This window comes from Sceloporus occidentalis, unplaced genomic scaffold (assembly GCF_023333645.1).
Source record: "Sceloporus occidentalis isolate IW3139 unplaced genomic scaffold, rSceOcc1.0.p SCAF_3, whole genome shotgun sequence".
Classification (NCBI taxonomy): domain Eukaryota; kingdom Metazoa; phylum Chordata; class Lepidosauria; order Squamata; family Phrynosomatidae; genus Sceloporus; species Sceloporus occidentalis.
Window position 1 is genome coordinate 227,839,296 of NW_028316983.1, and position 26,910 is coordinate 227,866,205.

Sequence of the window (26,910 nt, forward strand, 5' to 3'; positions counted from 1 at the left end):
AGAAATCTACTCCCTTGGGACAATTCAGGGACGCTAAGGAGGGAGCAACATTTCCCTGATGATTGAGGAAGTGCGCCTGGCTTCCAGACAAGCATGCTTCCTCCACCTTTTAAGGATGTTTCAGGGATGTTTGAGCCACATTTGATCCAGGTATGGAAATCTTCTTTGTTGACAATAGGACATCCAACACATTGAAGGGTCTGGAAATCAAAACCTGTGAGGAACAGCTGAAGGAGCTATATACATATAACCAAGAAAAAAAGAAGGTTAAATAGTGGTATGACAGCAGTCTTCACAAATTGAAAGATGCATAACATCTTCTCTACTGTTCCAGTGTGCATGATTAGAACTAATGAGTGGCAATAACAAGGAAGCAGATTTTGGTTCAACTTGGGGAGAAAATTCTAACTATGTAAGCCTTTCACTAGTAGAATAGGCATTTTTTGCTGGTAATTGACTCTCTTTCACTTTCACTTTAAACAGAGATTGGGTTGGATCCTACACTGGTTCTGCAATGGGTTCAGTTTCTAAAGCATCTTCCAAGTCTAAAAATTATATGATCGTAAATGGTATTCTATTATTTTCTTTTCTGGGTCTTTATTGTTGTAAATTATTCCTGAGTATTCCTGAGTCTCACCTTATTGGGGGGGCTGTTGTTTTGTTTTTACTAAATGAATGTCAAGCTTACTCTATCTTTATTTTTCTTTCCCATTTCTAGCTTTTGTAATGCAGTGCTACCAGTATTTCATCTCTCCTATAACCAGGCATATGACTACTGTGCCTATCATGTGAGAAGGCTAACTAGCAATTATTTAATATACCAAAGAGTTCAACTGCAAGTGAGCAGGGAAACCTTTTATAGATGAACGGACATGCACATCTGCAATAAGCAATCAGAAAATGTGTGATACTAACCATGATAACTCAGCACAAAGAAACCACTTGTTGTGAAGTCACTGTGGAATTTTATGAGTATCTGATTTGAAGTGCTGTAGACCGATTCCAGTGCTGTGTTACCACTAAACTGACCAATCTGAGGTGAACTTTGGTCAGGCCCATCCCTGAGAAGAACAATCACAAAGTCAAAACAACAATTAAATATATGTGTTAAGCCAATAACAGAAATATATAGATATACAGTAGTACTCAGCTGCTTGGGGTAATAATTCAAGATATACAAACAATAAAGTGGAAACAAAGAAGGTGATGGGAAGACTGACTCTTGTTCCTTAACATTTGGAGAAGAGGTGAATGTGAAGCCAGGCAGTTGTTTGGTGGTGAAACTGAGACTGAAAGGGGGTGGACAGATGACCTAGCTCTCTTTAAGAAACCTTATGATACCATTGGTTTCCCCAGAGTGTCAATAAATAACAGGCAAAAATCTCAGATAACAAATAGTCATTATTTTATTTTGTTTTTCACCTGCAAAATAAAAAACACTTCCAGCTGCAAAACTACAGAAATATATATAAAGAACTATAGCAGCATTGTGGTGTAGTGATTTGAGTGCTGAACTGTGACTCTAGAGACCATGGTTTAAATCCCAGCTCAGCCATGGAAACCTACTGGCTGACCTTAGGCAAGTCACACACTCTCAGCCTCATTGGAAGGCAATGGCAAGCCTCCTCTGAACATATCTTGCCAAGAACATCCCATGAGAAGCTCTCTTTAGAGTTGCCATAAGTTGGAAACAATTTGAAGGCACACAACAAGAAGTAACAAAGTAGCAGATGTATTGCCACAGATCCTGGACAATATAGCCTAATGCATGTGTGAGCATTTTAAATAAAATAAATACGCACACATCCCCCCTCTCTTAACAATTACAAAGATAATCCTCTCTTCCCTATTTCTCCCTATGCTCTAAAACCTTTGAAATATGTGGGGGGTTGGGGATCAGTATCTGCTTATTTTGCTGTGTGTCATCCTCACCCTGAAGTCTTCAAGTAAACCAATATGAAAATGAACCAGCAAACTGTCCCTGCTGATTTAATTCAATTTCTTCCTGTTTCAAGGAACTCTTTTCTATTATTTTGGACTGCTTCTACCCTTTTACGACATGCGAAATTACTCCAAAGTATGTGGATATCACAGTTTCATGTTCATAAGTTTTATGTCAAGTGTATTTTACAGATATTTAATGTTCTGAATATAATGTTTATGGAGCATTCAAAATCTCCCTCTAACATTTGGGTGCAGTGCATTGCATACAGATGTTAGCACTTTCTCATAACCATAAGATTTGTGGCCATACATAGACAATAAATACTGACATTTGGAGGAACATAAAAATTGCAGGCCATTTAAAATTATGTTAATGTTCAGGTAGAATTTTAATCAGCTCAATAGTGGACAAAAGGTTCATTAAAAAGAAATCATGTTATCCCTTCTTTTTATCTGTTCCCAGAAATATCTATTTATCTATGTGTAGTTAAAAAAAAACTAGCAGGGAAACTACTAATTCTTTTCTTGATTTTCATCAAAGATTTAACTATTTCACAGGAGGCTTCTCTATCTATCTATCTATCTATCTATCTATCTATCTATCTATCTATCCATCCATTCATTCATTTGATTTCTATATGCATTCTCTAAGTGCTCATTTGAAGCTCTGAAAACCCATGTCATTTTTTTTTTTTGCAATATTGCATGGAAAACTGATTTAAAGCAAAATTTCTGACAGAAATGTAAAGTACATTAGATAGATTCAAAACGACATAAGAGCCATGCTGAATCAGAACAACAGTCCACATAATATAGGGACTGTATGTGGCTTGGACAGGTGGCTTGGAGGGGCATTTAGCCAACTCCTAATAAGCCTGGGACCATGGTGACTGAACAGTCCAATTCCAAAGCAGGCTATATTGCCATGATCCCAAATGAGCTGCCGACAAGGAGCAGTTTTTCACTTAGGAAGCCTCAGAACAGTTTCCAGCCACATCGGGGGCATGCGTCATCTGCACACCCCACCCCCAAAGCAGCCAGAAGCCACTCCTTTTGGCCTATCTGTTTCAGGCCACAGTTCAGCAACCTCTCTTGTGCAGTGGCTGATCAGATACCTCTGGGGAGGCCAGAAGCTGGACAAGAAGACCATGCTTTTCTATTTGTTCTCTATTTGTTTTTTTCCAGCAGTTGGTTTTCATAGGCCTTTTACTTCTGAAACTGATACTGCATATAATCATCACAATTAATAGCAAAGTTGGTGAAAATTAGTGTTTGGACTACTATTCCCAGATTTTTGCCTGCAATTACTAGAAGAATCTGGGGGGTGCTGTCCAAAAAAGGAAATTTTCCACACCCTGACTTATTATTTTGGACTGATTCTATCCTTATATGATATGTGAAATTACTCCAAAGTATGTGGATATCACAGTTTCATGTTCATAAGTTTTATGTCAAGTGTATTTTACAGATAGTTAATGTTCTGCATACAATGTTTATGTTGCATTCAAAACCTCCCTCTAACATTTGGGAGGGAGATTTTGATGGGTAGTCACTGATATCCTTCACAAATGTATTTAATTCCCTATATTTTCCTTGAGCTGTTCATCACAATCTCATTTTTCCCTTCTTATCACAACTTCTTCAGTTCCCATCAATAACATTCAGATTTTTTTGCTTCAGCATGCATCTGTTTACATTTACTTTTAGTGAATTCTATGCAGCCATGGGTATCTGAGACAAGGAAAATATGGTAGTCTATCCTATTACCTTATACTGTGCGCCTCCATCATACGCGGGCATACCTTATGCTGCTTTCAGCATATGCTGAAAGCCACACTGGGAAAAGGGGCAGTATTAAAGGAAGTGGTGGCTTGACTGTGTTATGAGAACACCTGTTTCTGCCTAATGAAGACAATGGGGACTTTATCACAGGAGACTGTAAATCTGCAGTTAAAACTAGAGAATAGCACTTTAAACAATATTTATTGCCTGGGAGGGCGGCGCCACAATAAGACATGAGCCATATGTGGAGGAAAGGCCACAACTTTATTCACGCAAAACCAGCAGCCAAAAGGTAGGGTTGGCCAAAAGCATGAGGTCTGGATCATCGTACAACCCGCTGTTGTAAGATACTGGCCAGTCATATATCAGCAAGATATCGGGATGAGCTAGGGGCTGATGGAACGCCCTCTCATATCCATGCAACCTAGTGATTGCATTCAAATTAAATCCCCTAGTCACCAGGAAGCGGTGTCACGTTATGGCCCCCGCAATGGCCACAACGCATGTCCTCATCGCTCCCGTGTCCCATAGGGACTCCTGATACAGTGCTATGCAACCATATAGAGCATGACCGCCAGATCCAGACCCTCTGCTGCCGCCACAAAAGGCAGTTACGCAGTAACGCCTGCCGCCAACCCTACCAACACAAAGCGCACAAAGCAGGAGTCCATGAGGAAGCTGCCAAGCCGGCCTGCAATCCTGTCCAAAAGGATATATTGAAAGGAAACAGCATGCTCCACTCGCGTCCAAGGCAGCGAATCGACGGCAAAACGCTGGTGCCGATTGTCCAAACCTTTAGCGTGTCACAACTGAAAAATAGAAATTAGCAAACAATAATAAGCTGCAATCTTAGCAACACAAGCAGCAACGGAAAACATGGAAACCATTCCCATGAAGTAAGGGAAATACAAGGAATTAACTGACATTGCAAACCCAGAGCAGGGTCAAATAGAAAGCTCCCAATGGCAGCTATTTGGAAGCAAGCCCAACTCCAGGATGAATAGGAGAGGCAGGATGCCTGGCCCGAGAAAACTGCGATGAGGAAGGAGCATCAGGACAAGACAACCTGGCATGTGAGCCTCTACAAAAGGCACAAAGGTGATCGAACTTGCACTGGGTGCGTATGCACTTGCCAACATTAAAATCCCAGCACAACAGACCCTTATCAGCAAATTGAGATGAAACTTGGGACAGTGCTCGTGGCGCAGCCCAAGTGCCTACTTCCAGCAGCCAAATTTCATTGTCGAGCAGGTCCCAATGCTCCCTGGAATTCTGCGAAGCATGCTGCCTGAATGCCGCATCGTAGGCGATAGCTGCTGTGTCTCCCGCAAAAGCCTTGGCCCTAAGCAAATGGCCGTCTAAATGCCAGACTCGCTCAGGGAAGGCCATAGAGACTACCGCTTTAAAGATGGTGAAGCCCTCCAACCAGTTAGCAAAGGTGTGCTCAGCCGGTGCAACCTTGGGCTCCTTCCTGGCCTTCTTCGTCGAAGTAACAGCAATAGCCTCCTTGCCCTTAGGCTGGAGGAGAGTGAAGACATCCACGTAGCATCCCCGAAGAATGAGCTTTCTAACGTTGCTAGATAAGTGAGCTCCCGGAGGGCGCTCACCTGGAGCACAAATGGGTAAACCATTCATCTGTGGATCTACCCACACACCCTGGAGTCCTGGACGCCAGGTACGCCTCATGATGGCCCAGCGAGGCAGGCCAGGAACCAAGGCATGATCAACCCAAAAACCATCCCTCCCGCATGGAACATTAGGTCGAGGTCCACCTGCAACTGCAGGTTGCTCGGACCCTGCAAAACGGGCCATTTGCCGTCTCCTCTTGGCCTTCCTTTTCCTCTTCCGTTCCTTGCGCCGATCAGCCGATGACGACGCTCCAAGCCCCCTTTCATCATCTGACGAAGAAGAAGATGAACTGGAACTGGACGAATCTGAGGAGCTGGGCACTGGTTCCCTCGCCATCTGAGATGCAGGAACAAAAGAAGGCGCAGCAGTGGCAGGCTGACTGGAAGTTGTAGCCTGCTGAATCAGGACAGCAATGGACCTTGATAAATTGGCGACTATCTCGGGTGAAAGTGAAGATGCCGCCGCAGGCAGTGAAGGAGATGAATCTGTGGGAGGCTCTGCAGCAGGCATCCCTTTGGGAGTGGAAGCTCTGTGTGTCCGTGCCATGCCAGCTCATGACCTTCTGGGCAATCCAGACTGACCCTTAGTAGTAGGCCTGGATACCGAAGGCATAGGAGGTGGCTTTAGAGGCATACTGATAAGCCCAAAGAACCAGCAAAAGCAAGCCACAAAACCGCACCAGGCAAAATAAACCAAGTTCAAAAACTTACTTCAGCCGAGGCTGAGAGAGTGTGCCTACAAAAAAGGAGGGGGGGAGGGCACCCCACTGATAACTGTCAATGAGCCTGTCTGGAAGCATCTCCCAAGAGCTCTGTTCCAACTAAAACCACTAGGCCATACAGTCACAAATTACAAAAGAAGAGTGCAGGGCTCCAGCAGGCCTGAAATTGCCGAAGCAACAAAATGGCCACCGGGCCAAAACAAAATGGTGGGTGCAACTATTCCCGCCAAAAAAAGGCGGGGGAAAAACCCACCCAAGCGGGGGAGAGGCAAGGGGCAACGCTAGGAGGAGGCAAATGCCACCCTCCACAAGCCCACTCACCTTAGCTTCCAAATCAGCCCGGACCCGAGCCAAGAGGGAGGGCAAAGCCCTCTGTGCTCGCCTCCTGCTCCTCTCAGCTTGGCTCTGCACACCAGCAGAGCCAAGCAGCAAATGGCACTGTGTACTGGGCAACTGGGCTTAAATAGGCCATGCCCAGGGGGTTGCTGGGAAGGGAGTCGCCCCGCCCCCAGAGCAGCCGAACCAATCGGTCGCCCTGGAGGACCGAGGCAACCATAGAGAGGGACTATCCGCCCCCTAGAGCGGCCTTTCAGAGCGGAAGTACCTCCCTTTCCCTCCCCAGCAACCAATCGCCAGCAAGCACGCCCCAGCAAAGCATGCTGGGGCACTCCACCGAGCCTGCATCGCCGCTCCGGCGGCAACACGGCCTGCCCGCTCAGTCGGGCGGCTGTCTTTTTTTAGTTAGTCTCAAAGATGCTAAAAGATCTCTCTACATACTGATTCTACAGACTAACATGACTATATCTTTGAATTCTATCTTCAGCAATATTTATTGCATGACATCATTGCCATTTTGTCACTGCTTGGCTGTTAGAGCAGCCCTTTTCATTGATGCGGAGCACCTGTCAATATGTTTCCAAACACACTGTTATGCCACTTGTCCTCAATAGCAGTTTCATTATTGGGCAGCCATATGGTGTCAGTGTCTCCTTCTCTGCCCCTCCTCCCTGCCCTCTTCACCCTCACTAATCCAGAGCAGTCTATTTTTCTTTTTGAAACTTTCTTCCCCCCCCCTCCCCCCCCAGGAGAAAATTATGATCTCTTCTTTGGCAGGGTCAGAAAGACATTGCAGACATTCCCCACCACCATGAAGGTAGAAATGACAGTCTTCTCTTTCTTCTTTCCAAGGAAGAAATGAAGAGAAGACTGACAATTCTTCTTTGGCAGGCTCAGAGGGGTGTTGCTTTAAGGTGGAATGAGGAAGAGAACATGCTGAGACAGCAGATGCTACAAAAAGTCCCTGCTGCGCTATTAAAGAAAGGTGTAGTGACAAAAGCAGCAAGCCCAGTATGTTTCCATTCTATTTTAAATATACAGTTGGGGCAAGCTCAGGCAAGACTGAGGCTCATGTAATATAGTCCTGGGACTAACTGTCCAGCATTCCAAACAGGATGCCTTTTGGTTTTTGTGGGTTTTGTGGGCTATGTGGCTGTGTTCTGGAAGATGCAGGTGAAACATCAGGAATAAACTCTTCCAGAACATGGCCAAATAGTCTGAAAAGCCTACAAAAAACTATGGATGTTGGCTGTGAAGCCCTTTAACTTCACACAAGATGCCTTTCACTGATATTAATGCAGTCCAATAACCTTTTTGCCAAAAGAATGAGATGTGAAATTAACCTCACCATCTCAGAGATCAGACATCATAAGATCAAGATTATGCATGAGTCTCTTTTGCTAGTTTTCAAAGAAGCAGGTCTGAGTAAAGGAATGAATAAGGGGATAGTTAAAAATTAAAACAGTGTCTCTCATTTGAGCACCTGAAACAGCTTCTGCTAATGCTGCCTGCCATCAAAGAGAAGAAGGCTAGGGGGGATGTGTGACTAGAACTGGTGCAAGGCCACTTGAGTTGCTGTGCTTCCAGTGTCCATTTTGATTTTTGGCAGATAATGAGTAGGGTTGTTTGACTCTATTAAAACCCTTACTTGATTTCTTGTGATGACTCTATTAGAAAGGGAAGCTGTTTTAATTTCTCTTAACATCTTGATGCTGCAAAAGATTTTATGTATGTAGAAGGGACACTATTGCAATTTTTGTAGATCAAAATTCAACCCTTTGAAATGTTCACAGAAGGCCAACAGTTATGAAGATTTTTTTCCAGATGTATGCTTTTTTTGCACTCCAGTATGCAATTATATCCATTATCCACAAGAGTAATGCATGCTACCCTTTAAAAACAATTTCTCCAAGAAAAATATATGAACCCATGAAATACACTTCTCTGAATATGTCCCAAAAAGTCATTGAAATGTTTTACACAATCATGGTTATAACAATCTAGGGTGACTGTTTATTAGGCACAGTTATTTCTTTAACATTTTCAGCAACACTTGATTGACATCTTTTCTTTGGTTGCAAGTTTGGATGTACATAAAGCAGCACCAATTCAGTAAATGTGGATAGTTAAGTGGCAAAGCAAGATGATCAGCCTCCAGCTAGAGGAGACAGCTGACTAGAATAAATATAGTTTGCACATGCTGTGGGAACTGTGGGCAAGAAAAGGAAGATTTCTGCTTGACTTTCATGTCTTTCCAGCTCAGTGTAGTGCTACCAGCAGCAAGTTCTTGCCAATGGCAACAGTGCCAAATGAGGATAACTGCAGCCTGAAGAAAATGCCCTGACAAATGAGGCAGAGATACACTGAATCATAACTGCATATTTTCCCTTCTTTCTTGTGAACAATTTTCTATTTAACTTCAGCTACATTCACACAACTGGTCATTCCCCCTTGCTTTTCAACTATCTTCCTCAGTTTGTCTTCCCTCTGTCTCAGGAAAAATTACTCAAATCATTATTTTCTGATCAGGATTTTGAATCTGCTGGTGTTTTTGTGTCCATTCATTCTCTCCATGCACATGAAGAGACATTGTAAAAGTGTACATTCAGTGCATTATAGAGCTGCTTATACTTCGTCTTCGTCTTCTTCTTTTTTACATAATAGTATATAGCCAAAACAAGTTACTCAAGTCTCTCCAGTGAATGATATGACATAATAGTAACAAACTGAGATTCTGTTGCTTTGACTGGACTATGTAGCTAGTTTGCTCTAGATTTCAACCTACCTACTTAACTGTACCTAGGAAATGTGGTCTGCAAATGTACTTGATCACTGTACATTTGTTTGCTGAACATGTGAGCAACTTTCATTTAACCCTTTTACTCCATCGATTAGTGGGCAGTCTAAATGTATAATAAACAAATAAAATGGATTTCAGAACTCATCAGCCTGAATATCCTAAATTCACCAGATCCATCTGATCTTTGTAGCTAAGGAGGGTTAGCACTGGTTAGTACTTGCACGGGATACCACCAAGGAAAACCAAGTGCTGTAGGCTATATTTCAGAGGACGGAACTTGCAAAACCATCTGTAACTATTCCTTGTCCATGAAAACGCTATGAGGTTCCCAGGCATTGCATAATTGTCGCTTACTATTTGATGTTCTTTTGGTGCCTGTTTATCAAACCATTTCCTGTATTGCTATGTACTGTATATGCATTATCCTACTTGAGAGTATGTATTTTCCCTGGAAGATTAACCATCCATTATGAAACCAAGCCCTCCCTCTAGTCCATCTGCCTTGGTCCAGGCCTCGGAGGTAGAGAGGAACTGCTGGACCTCTTACCCTTTCCCTCCACCACTCCCTTCTCCTTCTGTGTCATGTCTTTTTAGATTGTAAGCCCGAGGGCAGGGATCCGTCTAGCTAAAAAGATTGCATGTACAGCGCTGTGTAAATTTACAGCGCTTCATAAATAAAGAATAATAATAATAATAATAATAATAATAATAATAATAATAATAATAATAATAATAATGGTCACCATAGGTTGACAGGGAATTCGATGGGACATATACAGACATTTGGGAAGCAGTTACAAATGCAGCACAATCTTATATATGCTTTCATGGAAACAGATATTATTGTGCTCACATAGGCTTACTCACAAGTAAGTGTGCACAGGATTTTTATATTGATCATAAACATATTTGACATATATCAGAAAATGAAGAAAAAATGCCAGTGATTCAATTCTGGAGGTCAAATATGGAATACATCTTACTATGTTTAGCTGATTTATTGAAGATTAAAAAATATTTTCAGCCAATGCTGGAATAATATGTTGTACCACAAACCTGAAACACTAATACATATCAAAAAAGGACAAAACCCTCTTGTTCCTATGTGTTACATACTATAAATGTATTAATAATCTTAGTCTATGCTTACCAGACAGTTATGAAATCATATATTGGTTCTGTCTGAAGTACAGTAAAATTGATATAAATTCCATGCCCAGGTGGCACTTTTACAAGCCAAAAGCAGTCTTGGAAATTTGGATATTCATCAGGATAGCCTGGAGAATATATGGTACCATTCATAGCAGTTATATTTCCTCCACAAAGAGCTGAAAAACAAAGCAAAACAAACTAACAATGATTATGCTGTAATATTTCTGCTTCTTCTTTTTTTAAAAAAAAGATGTAAAGTCAAAAAGAAATCTGACCTGAAATTATAAATGGCAAGAAGCAAATACACTACTGAATTTTTATAAAGTATAAAGCTGCCATTCTCAATCTTATTAAATATGACAAGAGGCAATATTACGAATATTCATAAAGTGTCTAAAATATGCTGCTCCATGCACAGTAAGCACCACCATAAAAATGATAATAATTAGAATAGGATTGCCATTGGGTAGTGTAGATATAATGCACTTGATTTTCCAACCATGTTTAAGACATTAGGAATGAGAGGTTGGGTCACTTGCTTCCTCACTTCAACAATCTTTCCCTAAGTGTGTGAACTTGTCTCAGGCTGCATCTGCTCTGCAGAAATAGCCCAGTTTGACACCACTTTAACTGCCATGGCTTTTGGTTTGTAGTTTTGTGAGATATTTTGCCTTCTCTGTCAGAGAGCTCTGGTGCCATAACAAACTACAAATCCCAGAATTCCAAAGCACTGAGTCATGGAAATTAAAGTGGTATTAAACTAGATTATTTCTGCAGTGTGGATGCAGTCTCAGATTCCCAGCAAACTCAGCTATTTTGTAATCCTTCAGCAACAGTTTACTTCCTTAACTATTCCAGTATCTCAAATCTTCTCATTCTGCTCAGTTTCTCTGAATGTTTAATGACAAAAGAGATAAATGTATATGAAATAGCACAAATCTACTGAAGACATACCTTCACACCTTGGTAAGGGATGGTTCCAGTTACGACTGATTCCATGAAGACAAGTAAGTGCTGAGTTCCCAATTAAAGTGTAGCCTGGAAAACACTCAAATGAAACTGTTTGTCCTACAGTAAAATCAGTTCCAATGACAAAACCATTGCGAAAGGGACGTGGATCAGGACAACTCTGCAACTGATATGCTGAAATAAAACAATAAGCATCATAAGCTTTTATGAGATTAACCAACAAGGTTGTTCCCTCCCTAAAATGTAATTTTGCATGTGAAAAATAATTATACTGCCCCACTCCCAAAAGACTTTCTGAAGTTTTTCAAAATATTATTATGCTGGATAAACCCCTATTATCCATAAAAGATGAATTTAGGCACTGGACAGATGGGGAGAAAGGGGCAGCAAGACACCACCCCTTTCTTCCCTCGACAGAGGACACAGCAACCAAATGGTGCAGCCTCCGGGAGCCCTAAAAAGAACCCACTCGTGACAGGTTCTTTTTAGTGTGTGTGCAGGGCCCCATTGCCGCCCTCACATGCACCAATTATGTATGTGTGACGTGGTGCCATTTGGACGCTGTGCCGTGGATACATCATCATGGAAGCCCCCATGTGGACGGGGGCGAGCCATGATGGCATTGGCAGTGAGCAGTAGGGCTTGAGAGTGTGCGGATGCAATGCTCTCCCAAGCCCTAAAATCAGTGCCACACCAGCGCATAGCGCCAATCTGTACAAGGCCTTACTCCTGTGAACCAAGCAGTTTCCTACAACTCTCTCTATTTCTCTCAATCACACCTGTAAACATGCAATTTTTAAAAATAAAATAAAATAAAATAAAATAAAAACACAATAATAGAAGACACTCAATGCCCACTTTTATGGGGGGTGGGGAATATATTTCTGCATCACCCAGGACTGGGTTGAAGACATTATTATGCTCAGATTATGATGAAACAGGTAAGTTTAGCACTTTGGACATTGACATAAACTGATTGAGAAATAGCTAGTTTCAGAACAGTGATATAAACTGTGATCCAATGGTATCATATATAGTAGTATCCAAACATTAATTATGGTAACTCAATCGAGAATCTGCAGTCTAGATCAATATGTGACTTTCCAATAATTATCTTTGCAGATGTCTGCACAACAGTTTGAAAAATTTACAATTTTTCATTTTATTTTACATTTTCTCCAATGTAAATTCAATCCATCCCATTCGCAAATCACTTTGCACTTTTAATGCCCACATGCCAATCTGTATGAATTCATGCATGTTTCTCCTAATATACATATTTTACGCAATTTTGTGTTACATTCTTTGCCCCGTTCCTAGAAGTTCAAGCAGCATCCAAGATTTACCCATGTGAATCCACTCTCCATATGATTCCAGTCTCAGTAGCAATACCTATGCCTTCATAAATAATATTATTTTCCCCTACAGCTTATAGTTGCCTGTGTTATCTGATTTTTTAAAAGAAAAAAAAAACTATTGATATTTCATGTACAAATAAGGCAGATGGAATCCAAACAGCTACTTTATCCTAGCTTAAGGCCAAGGTTAGCTATCTCACTGAAATATTTGCTTTTACTTCCTTTGAATTTCATGTCTCAATTTTACACAACATATTTTTTGAAATTGCTCTTAGTTTCAAAGCAGGTTCATTTGGTCACAGAGAATGTTAATCTTTGAGAAAAGAAAAAAAATGAGTAAATGTACAATTCTCTGAATTCTGTGTATACTGGGATGCAGACCTTCAGGTTGTACTAAAGGGGATAGAAGGCTTATGGATATTAAATTTATCATGTTTTTGTTTATGCACATATATGCATATACACATGTGATGTTGCATGTATATTGTCAAGTACATAAACAGGCTTCTGAAATTATCCACTGTCTTAGCCAATGTAACTCTGCACGATTAGATAGTATTTGCTTCCTGTATATTATGGCGAGTTAATTTTTACCAGCCAAGTAGTGTGCCATTCCAATGCATATATTGTAGCATGGGGGTGAAGCAGACTGGTGGCTTGAAGCTGGCTTAGGCGGCCTCAGACCAGTTTCCAAGCAGCTCCGTAAGCATGCGTCACCTGCACACCCCAAGCCACTTTTTTGGCCCATCTGCTTTGGACCAATACTAAAGAGAAAATTTTAGGAAGATAAACAGCAAGATAGAGTAGTTGGGAAGAGCAGCAAAAGCTTAGTGATCTCATTTATGTGCATAGAATTTTTTCATACAAAATCAGAATCACTATTAAATGTAATCCATTATTCCTATATGTAGTAAAACTCTGGGATCTATTACTAAGCCTTTAAAAAATGAGGCTTAATTGAACCAGCTCTATACTTTATAGCTATCACAAAACCATTAGCTACCTATGGTTTGTATAAAATATGGTCTGTACATAAGCCAGACATGTTAAAAATTCCAAAAATATCTAGTTGAACGTACTCACCTTGATACACAATATGAAATCCTTGCTTGTTCTGAGAATAATCACTGTGAAAATATAAACTAGTTTCATGTGTGGTACTGAAAAGAGAAGATGGTAGCTGTGGGCCACTGAGTCTCCCAATAACTGTACTGATATCTGTTGATCCACTTCTTACTTCCAAATAATCATGTATTGTTTCAGTTGAAAAGTTTGCAAACTGCAAGTGGACACCTGAAAAATACATTTGATAATGACTAAGAAGGCATGACAAAAATGTCTGGCAGTTGGTATTTATTGCTATCATAATATGCACAGAAAATATAAAAACACTGGAAAAAATTGGTCAAGAAGATGCTATATTACTGAATCCACATGCAACCAGTTTTCTCTCACACCCTAATGCCATCAACAGTAGGTGGCATTTTTGCACAGAAAACAGTTTCCTGAATAGAAAACAGTTTCTGTGCAGAAAATAATAATACTATGCAGAAAATACTATTTTCTGTGTGGAAAATGCTGTTTGCTGTGCAATGAAACCCCATGCATATGTATTTATTTATTTGTGTGCAGAACAGGTTTTTCCTGCCACCAGTTTTTCAAACTTTCTTCAGCTATTTTCAAATATTCATTTCATCCATCTGTATTGGGAACAGTTTCCAGAAGCTTAGCTCTGGGAACTAAGTTCTGTTGTAAATAATGAAACGAATGTGCTCCAGCAACATTCACAAGTGCCAAATGTTTGCAAAGATGACCTTGAAAATAAATATTATATATGCCTGTTTATTAGTTACATTCATATCTCAGTGATGTAATTCTTCACTAATTTTCCTCTTGAAGAAAGCAGCAAGTAATTTTAGAAATCTTCTTCCTGCATGAGAAAGTCTTTGAAAACTGCAGTTTTTGATTACTATTCACAGTTTGGGACTTACTCTGCACAAAAGTTTTGCATAGTTGTATTGCACAGAAAATAGCATTTTATGTTAAGAAAATGGCCTTTTCTGCACAATTCCCCCCCCCAAATATTTCTGCATTGAAATATTATTTTCTACATCGAAAATGCTGTTTCCTATGCAGAAAGTTTTGAATAACACAACCACATGAAAGTTCTTAACACTTAAAAAAACATGGTGTGTGTGTGTGTGTGTGGGTGTGTGTGTAAAATGAATATCCTCCACATCCCTATCATATTGGTCCTTTCCTCCTGTGAATGTGAGGTGATATACATGGGTCTCCTCTTCCGCATTTTAATTCATAGGAACCATAAGGAAGAGATAAATCAAATAATTGTTTAGAAATGGAAAGCATATCACTGGTTTGGAAAAGGAGATGCTTCTTCATTAGATGGGAATATCAGACACAAGACACAGTCAGTAAAAAGGTATTCTGCTTAATCGCAACTAGAAGTATCTGAGAGGTTCCAGGACACTGCGTACTCATGCACAGCCACATAGAACAGGGCAGGGTAATTGTGTTAGGTGCAGAGCCACTTTTTACACTGGGCTCTTCTGGAGTTCACCAATATATATTTTTAAAGAACCAAAACTGTTCAAAATTGGGTATTTTTTGATGTTGAAGATTACAGGAAGGCCTTGCAGCCTAATAAAAACACCTTTTTTTTTTTTTTTTTTGCATCTGGAGGTCAAATAAAGGTTAGTATGTGGATAATGGAGATGTTCATGACCAGATAAAAAGATCCTTGAGGGGGCCTTCAATTACAACTAGGGCCAATCTTCATGCAACCCATTTTATCTGTAGTATTTCAAATGTCTTAGTGTTAACATCCAGGTCTCTAAAGCCCATCAACAGCTCTTTGGAGCTTTGCAAAACAACATATAGAAAACAAGGACAACTATTTCAAAAAAGAAATCATATGTCCACTGTGCATGGCCTCTATTAAAAATTAGCATAGAAGATCCCTATGATGCATAATCACATGACTGTAGATTCTTCAAAGACAGCCATATGCATAGCGTGCTACAATAATCCAGACATAATCTAAATTTGTTGAGGCATTTGAGCACTCTAGCTGGGAATACTAAAGCCCCCTTCATTGTCAATCCAAGGATTACATAGGATGGACCCACATCAGTTAAAACTGAGGGACAGCACTATAATTTTGTAGTGTAAAGGTGCCCACACAATTTTGTTTTATTTTATTTTATTTATTTTATTCTGCCTTTCTCCTAGAAAGGAACCCAAAATGAAAACATTTAAAAAACATATTACAAAACAAACATAGTCCAAAATTAACAGCATACAAAAATTAGAAAGCAATCAAGTCATTGTAAAATGTGAAAACAGTTCATGTATACAACACAACAACAAATAAAGCTCCAGATAATTATGCAAGACCCATTCCCCTCTTCTCTTCATCTGGGACTTTTGCTGATGGTCACTAATAGACTCATCTACTTAAGAAATGAGAGAAATCAATAGTCTGACTTAGGCGTGTTACAGAGCACCCAAAATGAGCACTGTGCTGGCGCCGCCGGTTGCTGTGTCCAGGAACTGCAGTGGTCAAACCGCGCGGTTCCCGGACATAACAAAAAGAAGCCGCAAAAAGCGGCTTCTTTTTGCGCCCTGGAGGTGGCGGCACAAGTGGCCAATGGCGCACTCGTGACGTCACTTCTGTCGCGGGACGTGCAGGCACTATGCATGGAACGGGCGCCACCATTTTGTTCATCCCCAGGACGTACTAGGATTAGGGGCATGCATAAAGGACGCCCTTTCCTAAACATAGTACGTCCTGGGGACGTACTTTACGCCCATGTGAAACGGGCCACAGTATGACTAGCACTTTTTAGGTTCTCATTGCTCATGTAAAGGGGTGAACCACATCTTGTCCCTCTGATTTTTGTGGCCACTGCTGAATTTGGTGATGACAGCAATACCCCACCTCTAGATATTTGGCCAGTGTGGTGTTGTGGCTTCACTATGACTCTGGAGACCAGGTTCAATTCCTGGCTCGGCCATGTAAACCCACTGGGTGACTTTGGACAAGTCACATTCTCTCAGCCTCAAAGGATGGCAATGATAAACCCCCTCTTAAGTAGTTTGCTAAGAAAAACTCATGGTAGGGTCACCTTAGGGTCACCATAAGTTGGAAATACCTTGAAGGTATTTCAACAAAAACAACAACAACATTTCATCTAACAAAATGCATGCAGGGAGCTTATGCCTTGGTTTTTGTTTTGTTTTTTAATCTCTTGGAATTGCAATTCTACATTAAAACAACCCTCTCCATTCACATTGTTTTTAAAGCAGAAATGAAATTTCAAAAGCAGTATAAAGAACATTTATTAGAATAAATCAATAAATAAAATCTATGGTATAGATGATGCAAGCACACACACACACACAAGAATAAAGAAACAACAAATAACTCACACTGGGTGATTGTTAATAGGGTCACAACATACCAAATCCAATGGGCAGCGTGATTGTCCATGTGCAATCCAAACTGCTGGGATAATTTCCAGGAAACCCAGGGCTAAGGATAACTCCACTGAAGTCTGACATAGAACCACCACACTGTGCTACAAGAGAATGAAGCACAAAAAGGTGGCTTAAAAACAAAATGAAACCAGGTTAAAATAGTTTAGCTATCCTTCTTCGAACTGAGGCTGTCATACTTCAGCCACATAATGAAAACACAACTCAATAGAAAAGACAATAATGCTAGGAAGGGTGGAGGATAGCAGAAAGAGAGGTAGGTTGCATATTAGATGAATAGATTCAATCTAGAAGGCCACAGCAGTGAGCCTGCAGGACATGAGCAGAGCAGTTGAAGACAGGAAAGTGTGGACATGTGTCACTCATAGGAATGCCATGAGCCGATGTCAACTCAAGGCAGTTAACAACAACAACAGATCCTTTCTTACTCACAAACCCTCTGATAGTTGATGAGTAAACTGTAGCCAAAGTGGGGCCATAGTTCTTCTGGAAAGTATAAAGTGATGACCATACTGGGGATTTGTTATATGGGTATTGCAAGGGAATGAAATGATTCATGCTGAGTAAGGACATAGCTGGATGAGTCACTGAAAAATAAAGATGGGAACTTACACTTATTTCATTCTTACATAGGAGAACAAACACATTTCAGAGTATTTTTTGTATTTCACCACCCCAAAAGTATTTCCATAAATCATAACAATTGCAACTTCTGTGGTTTTGCACAAACCCACCCAAAATGGAGAGGGGGGAGATTTAAAAAGTGGTTCTTGCTGAAGGATCAAAAAGAAGTGGTTTTGCTGTAGGACAATGTTTTTGCTGAAGGACAAAAAAAAGTGGTGTGAGGTTCTATGGGAAATGTTGCAAAAAATTTGGAACATTTAAACGACTTAGTCATAAATACTAATTTGGGCACAAATCTTACATTTTCTGAATCCTTTTATATGACATTTTAAGAAAAAATAAAATCTCTCTACAGTACATTATTCTGACACTCCAATTTCTGCTTCTACTGCTGATTTAAGCTACCTCACTCAACACACAGCTACTCCAAATCTGCATGAAAATGTTTTCCACCAGTTTGACAACTCATTCTGAAATCATCAAGACAAAGTAGAAAATAATGTTCTGGTACAATCTCTGACAGTTCATGCTTAGCTGTGCAAATACTTTTCAGTTTGATATGAAATAAACATATGCAATACATAAGGAAACATACCTAAGCAAATTGGAATAGGATAATTCCATCTTCTTACTGGTCCAGGCATGCAGGTGATATGTGAGTGTCCCTATGAATGACAAGTGACTGTGTTATTATTTAAGAAAAACAATCAAGCCAGTGAAGCAGTGTTTTGCTGTTATTACAACAGTGTTTTCCCCAGCTACTCTCCTAGGGAGGGGAAATGAATGGCAAAGCTTGTCAGGTCTTGGAGCTGGATAACCAGGCTTCATGCAGAAAGAGCAGGTTGGCTATAGCTGTATAAATTAGTCCTGCTCAGCTCAAAAAAGGCATAAAAGCCCCCCCCCCCCGCTGCATCTTCACTGCATAAATACAGCAGTTTGACACCACTTTAACTGCCATGGCTCAAATTCTGGGATTTCTAGTCTGTTGTAGCACCAGAGCTCTCCGCCAGCGAAGGCTAAATATCTCATCTAACTTGCCAGGGACCAGAAGCCATTGGCATTGGGGCTGATACCAGGCAAGAGGCTACCACATTTAGTAGCACTGCTCTAGCTGAAACTAGCACCTAGATTTACGCCTAGGTACCTACAACAGAAAACTAATTTTACTCACCACTGGGGAAAATGTCCAAGCAGTTAATTTTTATATTTTTCAATGGTATATTCACATGGTGGTTACTCTTATGAGAAAATAGTTTGGTACAGATTTTTTTTAAAAAAAAAATCCTCTCTTTTTTAGTTAGAACGTATATTTAATGAAATGTTATGCATTTCCATGTATGAATTTAGATTTTCCAAAAGGGAGACAACTTTTTTTTCTGAAATGCAATGAGCCATAATAAATTTAAGCATGTCTGAGATTTTATTAGTTTAAGCATTTATGAGAACTATCCCCCCTCCCATTCATTTGTTTCATTCATTCTTCAGTTTTACTGTTTCATCCTGATCCCCTGATTTATTCCCATTGCATTCTTCAGAATCTGATAATATTCATCTAATGATTACCTCATACTGTCCTATGTTAGACAATGTAATATCCTATGGCTTGGAACTGATTTTTTTTCCTCCCAGAAAGGGCAGAGGTGATTTTGCTTCACTCAAAAGGTTGTCCAGTCTTTGCTGTCTCTGAATTTGCCATATGCCTACTATGACACTAATTCATGATTCTTTGAAATTCGTATAGGATTTTTCAGTGGGTTCATGAATCTACTGCAAGATAGAGGAGGCAAGAAAGTCTGTTGTATCCAGTTGCAGTTGGTAGGATTGGAGTGTGTGTGTGTGTATTTCAAATGATACACAGATTTCAGGGAAAATTGACAGCAGAGCCCCATCTTTATCAACTGAATTTCACTAGGAGCTCAATTGGGGAAAAATAGATAGAGCTAAACCAATTATTAATAAATTAATGTTTTTGGTTTTATAAAATCAAAATGTGATGAAATGTGAACAATTACATGTGAACGAAATTGACATTTTCCCCCAAACCTACCTGAAGGGAATATCCTTGGTCACACTGAAAGGAAACTACATCTCCAACCATGTATCTGTCTCCAATCTTAATTCCACTGTTTGGTGTCTGAGGTTCGGGGCAAGAGTCCAAACCTATAGCTGTGAAAAGTTAAAAAACTTAACAGTGACAAAATAACTTTCCTCCACTGAAGATACAAATTTTGACACATACAGAAAATTGTTATTAAACTTGTCAAATAATGAAATAATAATAATACTTTATTCTTATATACCGCTATTCCTTTTTCAAGATCATAGCGGTGTACATGTTAAAAGACAGTATAAAAACAGCAAAAAACAGCGTTAAAACATCACATAGAAATCTAAAAACAGATAATAAAACATCAACTCATAGGGGGGAAAGCTTGACGGAAAAGGAAATTTTTAGCATCCTTTTAAATCCATCAAGGGATGAGGCTGTGCAGAGCTCGTCGGGCAGGGTATTCCATAATCTGGGGGCTGAGATTGAAAATTCCCTCTGTGTTGCACTATAATGAACACTTGGAATAGACAAAAGATGTTTCCCACCCGACCTGAGAGTGCGGGGCGGATTGTACGGGGAGAGGCGGTCCTCCAAGTACCCTGGGCCCAAGCCATTTAGGGCTTTATAGGTAATAACCAACACCTTGTATTGCACTTGGAAGCGAATGGGCAGCCAATGGAGGTCTTTCAATACAAATGTTATATGACAGGCCCTGGAGCATCCAGTGACCAGTCTAGCAGCCATGTTCTGCACCAACTGTAGCTTCCGAGTTTGGTACAAGGGTTGCCCCATGTAGAGTGCGTTACAGGAGTCCAAACGAGAGGTTACCAGAGCATGTACCATGGTTTCAAGGTCAGCCCGGCCCAGGTAGGGACGCAGCTGGCATATCAGCCGAAGCTGAAAACAGGTGCTCCTGACCGTCGCATCCACCTGAGATGTGAGGTGGAGCGACGAGTCCAGGAGCACCCCCAGGCTGCGAACAGAGTCCTTCACAGGGAGCGTGACCCCATTCAGGACAGGTGGAACAATTTGCTTCCCCGGACCAGGAGAACCTATCACCAGTACTTCCGTTTTCTCTGGATTCAAACTGACTCTGTTTTCCCTCATCCAGCCCATTACTGACTCCAAGCAGGCATTTAGAGGAGAGATGCCATCCTTAGTCACTGCATCAGTCGGAGACACAGAGAAGACTATTTGGGTGTCATCAGCGTACTGATAACACCGTGCCCCGTATCTCCGGATGATCTCTCCCAGTGGCTTCATGTAAATGTTGAATAGCATGGGGGACAAAATCGCTCCTTGAGGGACCCCAGATGTAAGGGCCCTCTTGTTGGAGCAACAGTCTCCCAGCTCCACCATCTGGAATCTACCCGAGAGGTAGGAACGGAACCACTGCAAAGCAGTGCCCCCGATACCCAACTCCCTCAGGCGATCCAGAAGGATACCATGGTCGATGGTATCGAAGGCCGCTGAGATGTCCAAGAGCACTAACAGGGACACGCTACCCCTGTCCATGCCCAGACGGAGGTCATCGACTAAGGCGACCATGGCCGTCTCAACTCCATAGCCCGCCCGGAAGCCAGTTTGAAATGGCTTAATATATTAATGTATTATTAAGATTTAAAATGGAAGATATAAGTCTGTAATGACATTTTTCAAGCTTTTAATTTTTTAAAAAAAAATCTTTTTCCATGTCAATCACACTGAGACCAATGATGAATGGTCAACATAATGTGTTAGATAAGGGGTGGGCAACTGTGCAGGGCATGAAAGCTATTTTTCCTCTCTGTGCCCAGCTTGCTGGCTGCACCAGTAAATTCTGATGCAGCTGAGATTAGAACTCTAGCCTCCCAGTTCACCATAGAAATTCACTGGATGACCCTGGACAAGTCACATGCTCTCAGCTTCAACTGCAACTCCTAGGTGTTCCTTCATGGTAGAAGGGGGGGTGGATGACCCCTGGAAATCCCTTTGAATGCTAGGCTTTATCCATGGCAGAATTCCTACCATTGCACCCCACTTGCCCCTTCTTCTCTTTTGTGAGGGTCACACTCTCTCAGCCTCAGAGGCAGGGCATGGCCACCTCTCTCTCTGCACCGCTCCCATGGTGATGCTAAGGTCATGTAATAATAGTAATTGGCAAGGAGAGTGCACACTCTCTCAGCCTCAGAGGCAGGGCATGACAAACCTCTCTCTCCAGCTCTCTCAAGGTGATGCTAAGGCAAACCTACTTTTATTTTGCATTTTATTTTTTATATATATTTATTTGGCAAGGAGAGTTCAAAATATCTATGAATAAGAGAATGTGATGTATCCAAAAAGGGGGTTGGATGAGATGACCCTTGGAATCCCAAATTCCAATGCTAGGATTTCACCCTTCTTCTCTTCTGTGAGAATTTGAATGGCAGAGCATGGCATAAAGCGCAGAAGGTCTTATTATCCACCACCAACACACAAAATGCCTCCCCTTTTGCTCTCTTTTGTTTTTCAAAGCAAATCTGTGAGTGAGCAAAGATGGGGGGGGGGGGGAATCACCCTAACAAAGGAAATAGCCTCTCGTCTCTTCACTTCATTTGGAAATGATTAAAAATCAAAATTCTTACTCATTGATCGAGAAGTGCTCAGAATTTCTTCTCTCTAAAATGCTTTTGAAATTTTCAAATTAGACATATTTCTACTAATTTTCGAATTTTGGAGAATATTCTTTACATCACTACTTGTGACCCTCCATCAAGACAGGACATCGGAGCAGAGGTGTAAATTGTACAGGATTGAAGTGAGATATTCTAAAAGGCCAATGGAGTGCATGCATTTATGAAACAAAAAAAAAAATCTATATCTCCTGCAGTTAGAAGAATTGTACAGCATTTTCCCCACTCCATCCATACATCCACATTCAAGGACTATTTTCACAAGGGAGGACCTACAAGAGTCTAGCCATTTAAAGGAATCTGGAAGCCTAGTTCAATCTGCATTGTGAGCAAACCGAGCAACCCAATTACTGTTAGCCTGAAATGGAAAATGAAATCGGGGAGAATTTTAAAGTGAAATAGTTGTGCTATTGTGTGGCAGGTTGGATAAATGGAATAGACCAGAGATGAGCCAACCCTGGCACCCAGGATTTGGCTAAAACTGTAGTCTCCTTCCACTCTTACAAACAAGCCTCCTGTTCAGTCCTAGGGTGGTTCTGGGATTCCAGGACCAAAGGTAAGTAGTCTTTGGTCTGCTCTTCAGGATCTATTATAAGCAAATCATTAAAAATGATTACCTTTCAATTCAATGCTATTTTATGGCCTTTATCATTAAAGTGTTTGGAAAGGGAATTAAAAAAAATATAAGGGAAGGAAGAAAGAATTGACAGATCATGGAGTCTCTACCCCTAAAAAGTAAGGGGTGGAGAGAAGGATACAATATATCCTCAGAAAAGGGGGACAATGAATACATATATTATATTTTCTGGAAATGTTATCAAATTCTGGGGCAGGGAGCTTTGAGCAGTAAGAGAATCTTCTTGATTCAAAGGATATAGTCATAAATATTACAGATGAAATATCTTGATGATACTGAACAACATTTTTGTACAAACTTTGTACAAGTTGTAGTGGCACAATCTCAATTTCTTTCTCATGACAAGAAAGGAGTTAAGGTAAAGACTAAAACAAATCCATGCAATTTTGTTTTGCATGTGTGCATATGTTTGCCTGATGTTTCTTCACAAAATGATTTGTTTACCAATATACTTTTTCAAAGCCCTTAAAAATTAATAATTCTACATGGAACCATGGAAAAAATACACGAGCAGCATTACTTTAAAACATCTAATTAATTATTAATTTTTGAAGTATTATCTCTATTTTAATGGATATTCTTCTCAATTTTTGAAGTATTATCTCTATTTCAATGGATATTCTTCTCATTTAATAATTGTTAAAATGACATATATTGTGTAGTCTCATAACAGTTCATTTGAAAAAATGTACACCAGCAGTTTTTATTATTTCATCATCATTATTATTATTATTATTATTATTATTATTATTAAGGATTTATTATGACACAGGTAGTGAGAGAAGTAGGTATGGAGATATGGAGGTAGCTTAGAATCTAATTAATAAAAAATATGATCATGTCATCTCAATTTACAAAGTTTAGTGAATTGGCTAAAAAAAAAATAGTACAAACTGTTGGTTGTTATTTTTAAAGCCCTACATGGGTTGAGTCCAGGTTACCTATAGGATCATCCTCTCCTTTATAATCCACCCCATATACTCAAGCCCTCTGGTGATCTCTACTTCAGTCAGCCAAACCTAGGCTGACTGTTGTGCACAGGACATTTTCTTCAACCACCCTCTGATTATGGAATGACCTGATGGAAGAGATTTGTCAGTTGGAGACGCTGTCTGTGTTTAAAACAGCAGTAAATACCAGTCTCATCTGGCAATTTTGTCCAAATTAATTTGAAATTATGAATTTTAAAATATTTATTGACAGACTTTAATATGTATTGGTTTTATATAATAATTAATTAATTTGTTTTATTTATCATAGATCATAGCGGTGAACAGCAAGTAAGCTAATTAGCAAGTAAGCTAATTTGCCCCCAACAGTCTGGGTACTCATTTTAGCGACCTCTGAAGGATGCAAGCCTGCGTCGAGCTTAGAGTATATACTCATGTATAAATCTAGAAGTTCTAGTCAAAAATTTGGCCTAAAAATGAATCGACTTATCTAAGGGTCAATGTATGTATTATACTTTAACTCTTATTTAAAAAGGAATCATCTCCTGGTGAAAGTCAAGAATGTACTCTGTCCTGGAAGCATCAATCCTTCTATAATTTCTTACACATCCAACCATTAGTGTGAGCACAAAGTTATGCCTGCTGGAATTTTGTAAGTTCTTTAGCATTGTTTCCTTTGCTTCATCCTTTAGATCCTTTGTTACATGCCCCTAAGTTTTACCCTCAACTTAACCATGGGTGATATAAGAATCCATAATTTTGGCCCCCAAACCTGCCCTCAATTTATACATGAGGTTCACATAGTCAAGTATATACGGTATATTCTTAACTTATATTATGTGTTATGTTCTTGTTTAAGAAATCATCACCGTCATCATCATTCAAGATATCTCTGGCTGCTTTCCAGTGAACTGTAAAGGGATGTCCAGAGCAGGACCTTCTATCCCTGCCCTTCATGAAACTGGTATCTTTTCTTTGTGCCCTCTGGAGATGATCAAGTGTGCTGAGTGTGCACCTGTTCTTCTTCCACCTTTGAGTAGTTTTTCATCTAAGCCAGTGGTCCCCAAACTGTGCCCATTAAACGATTTTGGACTTCAGCTCCCAGAAGCCTCAGCTATGTTGGGCAATAGTCTGGGATTCTGGGAGCTGAAGTCCAAAATCTCTTAGAGGGCACAATTTGGGGACCAATGATCTAAGCAGTCAGATCAGTTTATTTTACATTTCAATCACAAAATGGTATAGAACATTTTCCTCATAAAATAGATTTGTTGAGACAATGTTTATTCCAACTGTTTCTGTTGCTAACCAACCAACCAGCCAAGAAAGAAAGAAATCTGTACATGCTAGGTGGCTGAAAAATGGACACCATGTTTACAACTGTTCAGGCAACACTGTTACAATACATCTACCATGTAAGTCTAGGTCAGTGTGACTACTGCAAGAAAAATAGGATTTTAAAATGTCTTATGTGCTAGGAAAAAAGTTGATTCAGAAGTGAATGAATATATATATATATATATATATATATATTTTCAACAAGATATAGTACAAGATTCAAATCATGCAAAATGACTGGATCAAACACTATGTTCTGTACATAACAGTAACAACTGGATATTGCAACACTTTTTCTACTTTCACTAGTTTTCAAACAGCCAATAATCTGGATATCTTTGCAAATAAGACAACAAGACAAAAATGCAAGGTGAAAAAAGAAAATTAAATGCAAGGTGAAAGAAAAAAATTACAGATCGAAAGCTTATAATACACATTTTTATCACAACTACCATATCTAAACTTCTTATTGGTCACAATAAGTGAGGAAGGACTGAACAGGTAATGAACAAAAATTTTCAGGGTTTTCCAGTGTTCTGTCAAAGATGTTGATCACAAAATCACAGTACACAACTCTGGCCCTTCAAAACATATTCATAATAAGGTGGTACACAACATTTCAAAAGATGTGGTACACATCCTCCAAGCAGTTCTTCACCTGTTTTGTCAATGTGATTACATATAGGTATTGACTGAATATCACCACATCTTATAATAGCAAATTCAAATGATGCATGCTAACAGGTATGTAGTCTAAATGAAACCATCAAAATGGAAGAGGAAGGAATTACCATGCTTGAGAAAATAGCAAGGTATGCAGAGAAACATCTGAATGAAGACTGACAGAAAGAAAAATTGAAAATGGAAGGAGGGGAGGGGATGTGTCTTGCATGGAGGAAATAGCTGGTTGCAACAATGAAGCCTTTAAAAGTCGGAGGAGGAAACACTGCAGTGTTTTGTTGTAGGTTCCACTTCCTGATCACTAAATTCATCCCATAGCTACAATCGTACAGAGAATTCCAACAAGGGAATATCAGATATTTTATAGGAGACATCATCTTTTTATTGGCAAGATTACTTTTTCAAGAAAATGAAAAATTCCCATTTTATATACTGAATGTGTTATTTGTAGTTAACAAGCAGACCAAACCCAAAGTTAGAATTTTAAAGGGTGCATTGACTTCCAGCACAAAATAGTTTTTGCACTGTCTAGTAGACCAAGGACTGTGTGAATACAATTCCTCATGTCGCTATTTTATTTCCTACAACAGTAACACATGTTGCAAGTACATTACCTGTGTACTCCAAATGAAATCCAGCAGCTGACACACTAATATCTGACTGAAAGTTGAGGTACAGATTGTTGGATGTACTGTTGAGAAGTGGAGGTATTGTAGTTCCTATGGAAATGAAGATTACAAATTGTTATATCAGGATTGCAAGTAACACACCAATTT

The 26,910-nt window shown here is 39.9% G+C and overlaps 1 protein-coding gene across 3 annotated transcripts in view; it reads right to left on the reverse strand.

Annotated features, from left to right (window-relative positions):
* LOC149317584 (CUB and sushi domain-containing protein 3) overlaps positions 1–26,910 on the reverse strand; it is a 796,080-nt gene that overhangs the window by 96,278 nt on the left and 672,892 nt on the right. For all 3 annotated transcript variants that reach the window (XM_089517858.1, XM_089517859.1, XM_089517857.1), the window contains 8 exons: positions 26,749–26,853; positions 19,878–19,996; positions 18,426–18,495; positions 17,173–17,289; positions 13,775–13,984; positions 11,319–11,507; positions 10,363–10,540; positions 916–1,061 (listed from right to left, as the gene is read on the reverse strand). In XM_089517858.1, the coding sequence (XP_089373984.1) occupies positions 916–1,061; positions 10,363–10,540; positions 11,319–11,507; positions 13,775–13,984; positions 17,173–17,289; positions 18,426–18,495; positions 19,878–19,996; positions 26,749–26,853 (1,134 nt within the window). The remainder of the gene's footprint in view (positions 1–915; positions 1,062–10,362; positions 10,541–11,318; positions 11,508–13,774; positions 13,985–17,172; positions 17,290–18,425; positions 18,496–19,877; positions 19,997–26,748; positions 26,854–26,910) is intronic.